Source organism: Panicum hallii, chromosome 2, assembly GCF_002211085.1.
Source record: "Panicum hallii strain FIL2 chromosome 2, PHallii_v3.1, whole genome shotgun sequence".
Lineage (NCBI taxonomy): Eukaryota > Viridiplantae > Streptophyta > Magnoliopsida > Poales > Poaceae > Panicum > Panicum hallii.
The window spans coordinates 8,103,002-8,115,299 of NC_038043.1; the positions used below are offsets into that span (position 1 = coordinate 8,103,002).

At 46.9% G+C, this 12,298-nt stretch overlaps 1 protein-coding gene across 1 annotated transcript; it reads left to right on the forward strand.

Annotated features, from left to right (window-relative positions):
* Window positions 1-655: 655 nt before the first annotated feature.
* Window positions 656-9,175, forward strand: LOC112880848. Its single transcript, XM_025945589.1, has 4 exons — window positions 656-837; window positions 2,781-3,268; window positions 8,114-8,463; window positions 8,552-9,175. The coding sequence occupies exons 1-4, from the start codon at window positions 656-658 to the stop codon at window positions 9,173-9,175; spliced, it is 1,644 nt and encodes a 547-aa protein (XP_025801374.1).
* The last annotated feature ends 3,123 nt before the right edge of the window (window positions 9,176-12,298 follow it).

The window sequence follows — 12,298 nt, forward strand, 5'->3', positions numbered from 1 at the left end:
CTCCCGTCTCTATCCGCTCTAGCGTCCCGTCTCTCCCCCACCCCCCGCCTCCCCCCCCGCCCGCCGCCGCCCGCCTGGATCCGGCGCCGCTCGGCCCGAGCCGCCCCACCCACCGCCCCCCGCTCCCCGCCCGACACCGCCCGCCCAGCGCCGCTCGGCCCGGCTGCCGTCCCGACGCCGCGCCGCCCAGAGCGGCCCGATGCCGCCCGGCCCGGCTGCCGCCCCGACGCCGTCCATATGAATGAAAAATTTAGAAAATTTAATATTTTTCTTTCCAAAAGATATATTCACATGCGAAATGGTGAACATATTATGTTTGTAGGTGTATTTTGGTTTATATACAGTGCCACAAACCTTCAGGGTATTATAGGTATTTCACCCACAGCACATAGTTTTTCACAGCTCACAGCTGCTCTAGCCAAACGGTCTTCTGCTTTTTCCACGGCAGCTTTTACACGGACCACAGCTCGCAACAGCTTTACAAAAGGTACGGTCCAACCAAACACACCCTTACGCTGACCCGTAACCACTCTTCGGCCTAGTAGCTCTGTAGCGCGCGTGCACCTTTGGCCCATGCTAGCTCTCCAGCCGGCCCCATGCAGCAGAACCTTTTAATTTGATTGGCCTGCGTGCGTCCCGGGCCTGGCCCACCCTCATGCAGGAAGGGCCTCCGCCGCCTCCACGTTCCTGCCTGCCCCGAGGAGCCAGGAGCCCAGGATTCGCGGACGCCGCGCGCACGTGGGTGCACATGATCCTTCTTCTTCGTCCTCCCCGCCTCCCCACCCGGCCCCGTGCATTGCTCCTCTCCCCATCCACAGTTTGGAGGTCCAGCAAAAGGTAACAGCTAGGAAGCGTTAATGGCCGCCAGAGCATTCGGGTGGGTCCGATTGCTCCCTGGCTGTTCCGCCGGGTAGCGGCTTTTACTGGCTTTTAGGTTCTATTTTGTTTCAGTTTAGGATTGGTTTTAAAGATTTGATTTTAAAAATTCGATTTTGAGAAATCCAAAAATCAGATGAATTCCAGATTCCAAAATCAAGAATCCATAATCAGCTGAATTTTCGATTCTCGATTCTAACAGCAAAAAATAAAAATCTTGTATGAAAGACCGGATTTGATGCAAGATGAATGGCTGAGTGAAGCATTTGAGAAAGTAATGGAGTACAGTGCTTACCACATGTTATGTAACAACTTCTGGTTGGCTAGCAAGTAGGGAAAGAAAGACCAGTCGAATTACCAACGGCAAAGAGACGGCTATAATTGGAAGGTCTACCCAGGGTAAGGTAGAGCTTAAAAATATATGTTTCATTCTTTTTATCACTTTTCTTTCCGTCTCCACTCCACTATTCTTATATTTTTTGGTCTTTCTCACGTGTTTTTTTGCTCGTCAAATGTTTACCTATCTTCCGTGGAGAATGGTCGATCATTTTTTTCATATATGAGGACAAATCAATACGGGGCTTCAAATGTGGTTCTGAAATGTTTTTATCTTTCACACATAGGGGCCATGTAAAGAAGGGGAAAATTAAAGAACTTCGAATGAGAAGTTGGCTATTCTCGAGGCAACCTCGCACTAACAGTTAAATTTAAAGTTATTTATGTTTGTTTATCTAATTTTTGAATTTTTTAAAATTAAACCTTCAAAATCGATCATGAGCTGAAACAAACGGGATCTTAAGCGCGTGAACAAGATAGCTAGAGGAGTAGATGTGAACGTAAGGCATGCATGCGCCGGTGGATTGCGCTTTACCTGGCCACCAACCACGAAAGTGCATGCATTCTCTATCTATTACCCACGACGAATCATCAAATGCATTCCTAAATAAATCGTGTGCACGGATTAACACGATGAAGGCACTAAAATGAGCCAAATAAAAACTGAATCTATCGGAACCCTTATATTACTTGGAAAAGAAAAACAAATACATGTGTTCCTAAATAAATCGTGAAGAAAGTTGACTTCACTACAATAACCCCGGCCCATCCATGTTGCTCTGATTCCTAACAATCACTGTAATCAGAAAACTCCCGTCCAACGAAGTAAATCACTATAATGTGAAGCGCATACCTTGTTGTGTTTTGTTTGCAAGCAAATTTTCACTAGGTTCCATCGCCATGCTAAGATACGTGAGAACAACAAAACGAAGTATCCACATAGGTTCTTCCTCGAATTCTTTTCAACTTATCTAGATTGGCAATAAGTATATTATCCTTGCATTGTGATAGGCTCAGAAAGTGAAAACATGCTTTTGTCAGAAATAAAGAAAATCCAAGATGCAAAGCTCAAATGCTGTACAATTATTAGTTCAAATCTTTACATTACACTGGAGAACATTCGTTGTATCAGCTAAAAGCAAGTGTTGTGGAGCCAGCAAGGCGGGCTGGGAGCACAACCATGTCAGGAAAATCACTGCTGGCGGAGTGAGAAAAGGAGAGAGAGTGTGGAGCGGGCGGCCCGCAATGCGCGCGTGCAACTCCCATTCGCCGTTTGTGCTGCGCCACTCGCTGCCGCTGCCGCATTAAGGGTCTGTTTGGTTCGACGCCTAACTTGCCGCAGCCTAACGTTAGCCGTGCCACACCTCGTTAGGCACCTGTTTGTTTCGCAGCTAACCGTAGGCGCGCCGCAGAAGTTAGGCAGGCCGGCACCCCTTCGCCTCACAAAAAAATCGCCTAACCTTCGGCGCTTGAAACGAGCGCCGCACTCCCCATCTCCCTGCCGTCGCCGGAGCTCCTCCAGGTACATCCCGTCGCGCCTCACCTCGTTGGGGAAAAGATGGGGGCAGGGAGGTCACGGATCCGTGGCGGCGGCGGCACCACGGCACGAGCTGCAGCGGGGAGGTCGCGGATCCGTGGCAGAGGGTCGCCGTGGGCAGCGGCGAGGGGCGCCGCCACCGCGTGGGCTGCGGGCAGGAGGGCGCCGAGGGCGGCGGCCCGGGGGCGCCGTGGGCGCCGGCCGAGGGCGCGCCGTGGGCGCCGGCCGAGGGCTCGCCGTGGGCGCCGTGGGCGTCGGCCAGGGGCGCGACGTGGGTGGCGGCCAGGGGCGCGACGTGGGCGGCGGCCGGGGGACGGCGGCCAGGTGCGCGCCGTGGGCGCCGTGGGCTGCGGCCAGGGGCGCCGCGGGGCTCGGCCCCGGCGTGGGCTGCGGCCAGAGGCGCCGCGGGGCTCGGCCATGGCCTGGGCTGCGGCCAGAGGGGCCGCTGCCAGGGGCGGCGGCGGCAGGCAGGGTCGCCGCGTGCAGGCAGGGATTACTTGAAGCGTCCCCTCATCCGAGGTGACTTAAATGTGATATAAAAATCAATCCCAGGAGGCTGATACACATTTATTACATCAGATGGTACATTACCGTACAAACCTCCGTGGAGGCTAGCACTCGATACAAACGATAACTAGTAATAAAACAGCTATGGTAATACACCAAAGCATGACCTACATGGGATCCAGCTCGGGCTCAGAGTAACATGCTAGCAGAAGCATCTTGCGGAGGGCCAACACCACAGGCAAAGTTGGGCGCGGACACAACCCCTATTCGACGTCTTCGATCACGTAGTCCGGGTCTTCCTCTGAGAAAACCACAAATATATATAGGGTGAGTACAAGGGTACTCAACAAGTCCAACCACACCCGCGGAGGGGGAGATAACAGAGATCATGCACGGTTATATCAAGGGTGGGGTTAGGGTTTATTTACGATAAAGCAAGGTTTTACACATGCAAGGGTTCTTTTAACAAAAGCACTTTGTCAAAATATTTTTATAGTAATCGAATCATAAGTAGAGTTGATCCTACACAAAGGATCCAAGTTTTAGTGCCACCGGACTCCACGTCCACAGTAGCTTACTGCACAACTGCCGAGTACTTTCAAAACAACTCACGCCACAAAACCAATCATCCCGAAACATCTATTGAAGTGACCATGCCGTAACGCGTCCAATACCGTGGACACGGCTATTCGAATAGATTTTTACACTCTGCAGAGGTTGTACACTTTACCCACAAGTAGGGTACCGCGCTACGAACACCTTAATGTCGCGGCGGATCCTAACAAAGCCATTACCCACCTTAGCTGAATCTAACTAGCCAACACGGAAGCTACCATGGGGTTAATGACCCATCAACAAAGTCATAACCGGAACATAACTCACACAGATCGTATTCCTTCTCCATGGTCTCCCGTTGCTCACCCGCTCTCCTTTTGGCTAGTAGAACAACTAGTGGGGTTTATGCTAAGCCGTTGCCCACACAACGGTCGAGTGGTTGTACGATAAATGGGTTAGGCAAGATGACACCTCAGTTCATCCTTATACTGACCAGATGGACATCTCCCGACCATGCTCAACCACAAAGGTACAAGCACACTAGTGGCATTTCACACAGAAAACGCCGTCCATCTCGCCAGATTAAGCCTTTCTTTTATTTCCTCAAAATCCCATTTTATTTTCTAAAACACTCGTACCCTTATTTTTAGTAAAGCGCTTATGATCATAGTTTAAAATATAATGAGAGGAATAACAGGTAACAAGTATCTCTAGCATGTAGTTTACGCCTAACCGAGCAAGTCCTAGGTCATCAGGGGAGGGTTATAGCAATCAAGGGGTGGCTATCCAACCAGGTCTTGCAATAAAACGATGCATTTTACAAACAGGCCAATAGGTTGTATTTATAAATCTAGGATAAATATGCATCAAATGATGGGATTGGACTTGCCATTCACAAAGCCTTCCGGGAAGTCCTGATCGAGGTACTGTCCTTAAGGTTCGGGCTCACGGCACTGGTTCTCGGACTCTTGCTCGCAGTACTGCTCGTCGACGGGTTCTCCCTCGGTCACCTCGTGATCTACGGCGCCCACAAACAAACATTCAATAAAAAGAAATAAAGGTTTTATCTACAAGCCCGAATCGGAAATAACTTAAGAAACAATGGTAGAAAGAATATTTTTGGGGGATTTCTCGATGGCATGGCCGGCATTATGTTAGAAATGGCATGGTAAATTTTCAGGGCAAACGGAAGGTTTTTGGCGCATGGAATGATAGGCCGAACGGGGTTTTAGGGAAGGGATAAGGGTCCAAGGACCTATTTGTAATTACTGTTGGGAGGGGAGGGCTTGATTAGAATTTCTGGAAATACCTAGGGTACCCTGGAAAAAGGTCGGGGGTTTATCCGTAATTATTTTGTATAGGAGGGGGTTCACTTCCTAAATAGAATGGGCAGGGGGGTTTATTTGGAAAAAGGGGTTAAGGGGAGGTGGGGCTCTTAAGGGGATAATCAGAAGGGCAGGGGGCTCAGGGCAATTTTGCCCTTCTTCCTCCTCCTGTTACCAGGAACAGAGGAGGGGGATAGGGGCCGGCGGCGCCACTGATTCCGGCAGCTCCGGGGCACGGCGGCGGCCGGGGGCAGGGGCAAAACGGAGAGGGGAGCACGGGGAACCTATTCCTCTACTCACCACGGGTCGGGGTGGCGCGTGGCGGTCTGCCCACGAGGGCCAGGGGCGGCGGGCGGAGGGCCTGGCGGCGGCGGCAGTGCAGGGCCGGGGAGGAGGCTAGGGCTGCGGGGGAAGGTTGTGGTGGTGGCGGGGCGCGTCGTGGGGGTATTTGTAGGCTGGCGAGGGCGGGGAGGAGGAGGGCGCGGTGGAGGCCGGTGAGCTCGGGGGCGGCCAGTAATGGCGGTGGGGCGGCGGTGGCGCTTGGTCGTCGCTGCGCAGGGGTGGTCGGTGGCGCGTAGCGGGGAGGGGCGGCTTGGGGATGTGCTGCGCAGGGGAGAGCGGCCCGTGGCGAGGCGACGCGCGGCGGCCGGCACTGCTCTGCCGCGGCACGCCGGGGCAAGCACGAGTGCCGAGGCAGCAAGGGGGTACGGTGCGTGCAGAGGAGGGCCAAGTTAGGCAGCTCCTGTGGAGGCGTCAATGGGCGGGGGCGGTGGTGGCCGGGCGCCCGGCGTCGAGCCCTGCTAGGTGTCGTGCTGCGCGTGCAGGGGAACGAGGGAAAGAGCAGGAAAGGAGAAAAGAGAAAGGGAAAAAGAAGAAGGGGGGAAAAAGAGGAACAGGGGAGAAAGGAAAGGAGGGGGGGGGGCTGCGTCGGCGAGATTTGCGGCGACGGTCGCGAGAGTGCGGCGCGACGCGCGAGGGGGTGCTGGGTCGACGGGATTCGCGGCGACGGTCACGAGCGTGCGGCGCGACGCGCGAGGTTGAGCACGCGGCACGGCGCGGGGTCGAGGAAAAAGAAAGGATGGCGGTTAATTTCGGATGTCAGACGGCGAACGGGCGAAAATGTTTTGGGCGATTAGGAGTTCGGACGGTAAGGGTTTAGGAGCGATCTGAGTGTGACGGAAGAATTTTTCTAGCGAGCGATTTGTGCTGTAATTAAAATAGGGTAAAAACGCGGGCGTTACATTACTGAGCAGGGATTACTGAGCAGGACAATCTATTGGAACTTCTGCAAGGTATATTTTCGTTCCACTACTTGTATAAGCATGCGTTGTATGCATTCTAATTAGTTTATAATTTGTATAGATGGGTGAAAAAATGCTGTATCTTGAGTATTGCTATTATTATGAATTTCGAAGAAGAAGGATTCTTATTTGCATGGCAATCTGCGTTGTTATGTTATGGTACAAGTTGCAAGAAAATAGATTGTCCAGGAGGTACATCAAATATGGTTCTTTGCTAGAAAGAGATTTAGAAAGGGAAAGGCGTCTCAACCGTTTGTATAATGGGACCGAGTCTAATTGTATTAGTGAGTTGCGAATGCGTAAAGCCGTTTTTCATAGGATATGTGACCATTTAAGGTCTCGTGGGTTGTTACAAGACAGTATGAACGTCTCTATTGAAGAGCAGCTTGCTATGTTCATGAAGTTTGTTGGCCATAGATGGACAAATAGGTCGGTTGCCTTTGAATTTTTGCGTTCCGGAGAGACAGTTAGTAGATACTTCAATGCTGTTCTAGATGCTCTATGCACTCTGTCCCGCGACGTCATTACCATGAGAACCACCGAGACACATCCAAAAATATCCAACAGCCCAGGAAGATTCCACCCATACTTTAAGGTAACATATACATATGTAATTAGAATTTAATCTTATATTCGTTAATTTGTAGTACCTACTAATAGAATAACTTTTTTTTATTTTTCCTAGAAATGTATAGGGGCTCTGGATGGCACTTATATCCCAGCATCGGTTCCTCTATATATGCAGGATAGGTTTAGAGGTAGAAAACACTTTCCAACACAAAATGTGTTAGCTGCCGTGGACTTTGATCTTAGGTTCACATATGTCTTGGCTGGATGGGAAGGATCAGCTCATGATTCCTATGTGCTACAAGATGCATTGTCACGCCCCTCAGGATTAAAAATTCCAGAAGGTATTTAGTAAAGTCATAAGTGATGCCTAGTGTTTTGCCTTAAAAAAATTTTACCTAACTTTAGCTAAATCCAATTGTAGGTCACTATTTTCTAGCTGATGCTGGTTACGCTGCTAGACCTGGTATATTACCTCCGTATCGAGGTGTTCGGTACCATCTTAAGGAGTTTCAGGGGACTAGGCGACCAGAGAATCCAAGGGAATTGTTCAATCTTCGTCACTCCTCCCTTAGGACTACTGTTGAGCGGTCATTTGGCACACTCAAAAACAGATTTAAGATACTAACAAGTCAGCCATTTTTTCCTCTTAAAACTCAAGTAAAGATAGTATTAGCTTGCTGCACTTTGCATAACCTTATAATAGACGAGGGTCCTGATATTTATGTCTATGATGATGAGACATGGTTTGGAACTCTTCCAAGGAGCAACCGTTCCCATGGTGATATGAATATAGACAACCAGCTGTGGGCAAATATGCGCGATCAGTTAGCCCAACAAATGTGGGATGAATGGGATCGAAATTGATGTATTTGAGCCCAACAAATGTGCGCTTGTATTCGGATCTATGTACTTGTATTGTGTGTTTGTATTTGGACGTGTGTGGTTGCATGCAGACCTATTTACTTGTATTGGATGGTGTATTCAGACCCTTTGTACTTGTATTTGATGGTTGCATTTAGTTGCTATTGATTACCTATATAAAGCGGCTGTATTCAGATCTTGTTTTGTTGCATTGCTATATTTTTATTTGTTGATCTTGAGTACAGATATGGTTAAAGGAAAAGAGAAAGAAAAGGTTGAAGGTGATGGCTCCGCTCGTGAGAGGACCATCACTTGGGATGATGATCAAACCAAGTTTATGTTTGGTTGGTTCATTGAGTTCATAAAGGATCAACATGCTGGTTTCAAGCTTAAAAAACAGCACCACTTCAAGTGTGCAGAAGTATTGAATAGACAATTCAATATGGGGGTAAGTACTATCCAAGTTGAGAGACATCTGAGACACTACAAGGAAAATTGGAAATTTGTTGCATCAGCCTTAGCTAAGAGTGGTAACACTTTTGATGCAACAAGGTCTATGGTAATTATCTCTGAATCAGACAAGGCAAATTTACAGGTGCTCTCACTTTTTCAATGTATTTTTGTTAATATTTTACTGTTTTAATGTAACTTTTGACAACTAAGTAATATGTTACTTTGTGCAGGTTAGAGTAAGAAGGCTCCTTTCTAAGCCTATCAAATTCTACAATGAAATGCAAGAATTGTTCCGTAACAGCAATGCAGACGGTTCTCTTGCTATGGATGCCGCTAATTACATGAATGACACACAAGATGATGAAGACAATGACTTGAATGATGACATATGCAATGACTTTTCAAATTATGCTCAACCTCAAGATGATCTAGGTGATGATTCTGACACTTTGCCTTCTCCTACAAATGAGCAGACTAGCTTTTTATCCCAAACTGCCGATGGTAGTTCATCTAGCTCTGGAATGAAGCGTCCTAGAGCTGAGGGTAAACCAGCCAAGAGAGATGTGAGACCGAAAAGTCGGTTGTCAAAAATAGGGGATACGATTGCAACTACTTTGGTGACCCTTCAACAAGAACTCAAGAAGCCGGCACCGGCTCCACCACATATGCCTAATTCTGATGCTATCTTGTGGCAAAGGCTTGAAAATATGACATTAACTACCGATCAAAAGCTGATGGTGAGAACTTTTCTAGCACATAAGGATCAAAAGGGTATGCGTGGTTTTCTATCCGGTTCAGCGGAGATGACATTTCAATCATGGGTATTCAAATTTCTCAGTGATTCGGGGTTGTAATTCCCTATGTGCTTGACTGCTATTTTGTTTAAGTGCCAGGTGATATATGTTTCAGTTCATACATTATTACTTTCATTGTTTGCACTTTGCTAAAATGAGCTGTTTTGCATTTGTAGACTCATTCAAGAATTAACTGAAGGTGGATGGTGTATCCAACAGCAGTTCTTTTGATTTTCTTTTAGGCTGATATATGACAGCTAATGAAGATATATGGTGATGCTCACATATAGTTTCTGTAGCACTAAAATGATGGTAGTATGGTGCTGCTCATATAGTTTCTAGCACTAAGATGATGCTACTATGGTGCTGCTCTAGTTTCTGTAGAACTAAGATGATGATATTATGGTGGTGCTCACGTACTTTTGCTAATGGTACGATCTTTTGTGGACAGTGCTACATTAGTATCCAACTTATATGTTATTTGATACAGCTGCTAATTAATGTTTTTTGAGCTTTGCATCTCTGGTGAGCTTGCAAGAAACATCATCTTTGGCACTTGTGTCTGTTTGTTGTTATTTACTATAATAATTTTGCATTTATTTAAATGCTAGACTGACAAAGAAGAGTTTTTAGTTTTGGTCTAAGGCTGCTGTTCATTTTCTGTATGAGGATTTCCATATGACCATATGTCATGCTACATTTACATCAGATTGTTTGAAAGGCCCCAAGGAGTTCAACTTGTGACTGAGATGGCGATATACTGATACCTTGTGTATCTCCATTCATGGTTACTTCATCAGCACATATAGAATTTGAGCCATTTTTTTCTAAACTATGAACCTCATATTGGGAGATGGAAACCATTGCTTTTTCAGGTCCTTGAAAACCAAATGCAAAATCATTTTCAGATTGCAGCATAGAGAACCCCTGAGCAGCTTGCAAGTCTTCAGATGCATCAACTACTGGACCAAATGACCAGAACAATAAGTCCAGGGAGTTGTCAAAATTTTCAACGCCATTGCCTACATAGGAGCTTTGAAACTATTGTCATAATTTGAAGAAACTTCATGTACTAAAGGAGCAGTTGCTTCCTTGCCGGCATTAGGAGTTTCTATCATGTTGATTTCTGGAATAAGTTCAGCAGACCTTGAATTGTCTGTATAATTCTCTGCATGCTTCGCATTGGGAACCATCATGGAGGTCCTCTCATCACAGCCTTTTTTTTGGAATCATTGATGTCAATTTTCAGAAGATCACGGTTAAGTGGCTTTTAGGTGTGGTAGCAAAACAAACAGCTACCACACATTGCCTATCTATAGGTGTGGCAGCCATCCAAACTGCTACCACACTTTTTTTCTAAATGCCTAACTTTAGGTGTGGTCATGAACCAAACACGTACCTGAACTTAGCTACGTTAGACGTGCCACAGCTTAGGCAACAGGCTAACCTTAGGCTAGGCGAGTGAGGCGTCGAACCAAACAGACCCTAAATGCTCTTCACGCTGGCGTTTATTCAGCCGGCGGCAGGCTGAAACATAAGCCTTGCTCTACCTAGGCAGGGATGGAGAAAGATGAAGACATAGGGCCTGTTTGGAATGCTGCCTAACCTACCACCGTCTAAGTAAGGTTAGACAACCGCCACAAGTGCGGCGTACCTAAGCAGCCATACTTAGTTATGTATTTGGTGTACTGCCGCGCCTAAGGTTAGGCATACTGAAGAAAAGTATGGTAAGTGTTTGATGTGCTGCCACGCCTAATGTTAGGCGCATGTAGCATCTGTTTGGTAACACGCCTAATTTATGCATGTGTTTAATGTGCAAATATGGGTTTTCTCAAATTCAAAAGTGGATGGAAACTTAGGCATCTTAACACTAAAGTAGCTATCTGAAACATCATGAAAATAAAAACGGAGGTAGTATTAGTCTTCATAGATCACGCACTATTCAGACTAATTCAAGATGGTACAGGAAAATTAACAAACTGAAACCGAACTATATGCCTGCTTCGATGCCTGATACTGTACTTAATGTATAATTGTGTACGTGTGAGTGTTAAATTGTTTTCCAGATGGACCATTCATGGTGAGATATTAAAGGAAACTGAACCCGCATCACTTCCTTTATCCCCATGAATCTGGTTCAGTTCCCTCTAATCCTCACCTCAAATGGCAAGTATACATACATGCTCCTACCGCTAATCTGCTCATATGTTGTAGACTAAACTCAGTAGTATACGTAGACATGAAGCAGTCTACCGAAGATGAGATATTGGAGAAAAACAAGCTGATCCAGTGACCATGTTTTTGGCCTTGAATCAATCGGTTTGTATTCGTCCAGCTTTCACTTTCAGTGCCTGAACTGAAAAGCACATGAAAATTAGCAAGACGAAGAGCATGGAAACTATCTATGCTGTGAAGTTGTTGCTTTACCTGGAGGCAAATCTATAACCATGTTGGTGTTGAGATGAAGATTATTCCAAAGCATTGAGCAGCAGAACACACCATCTCTTCAGAAGACTGGCAAAAGGGGAAAAAAGACCTGCCGTGTGGCACTGACCAACTACACAATTTGCATCCAGAACACACCAAAATGGAAATCAAGTGTAGAGCAGAGTAGCTACTATTTCATCAACCAATTTATCGCAGTTTAGAGAGTCCGTCCACGACGGAACAGGAGCACTTCGCAAAGGCCGTACCATCCCACACACAACCAACACACGTCCTCTCTGCCTCACCACCAATGTGCTGCCTGCTCTGCCCTACCCTCTGCTCTGCGCCTGCCCATCATTGTTCCATGCTAGATAGCATAATGCATCCATTCTGAAAGGTAGGCACACACGATCAGCAATCGCCACAAGCACAAATCAAAATAGATGCTTTATAAACCGACTTAATGGGCACCAGTTGCCTCCTTTAGTAGGACAAACCTCTTGCAGTATGCATATCTCTGTTTGGGACTTCAGTAACACCGATGTCCAGGAATAGCATATTTCCAGATTTTTGGGTCCTTCAGTTTAGGGCCTACAGATGGAAAAATGAAGTCAGAATTTATCATTGTGAACTAGTTGCTGCATTAAGACGAATATATCCAACTTTAAACTTGCAACTGAATTGCATATTGAAAGGAGGATTAGAGGACAAAAATCCGGAAAAAAACTTATTCTAAAGTGGGTGTCTCTCTGATAC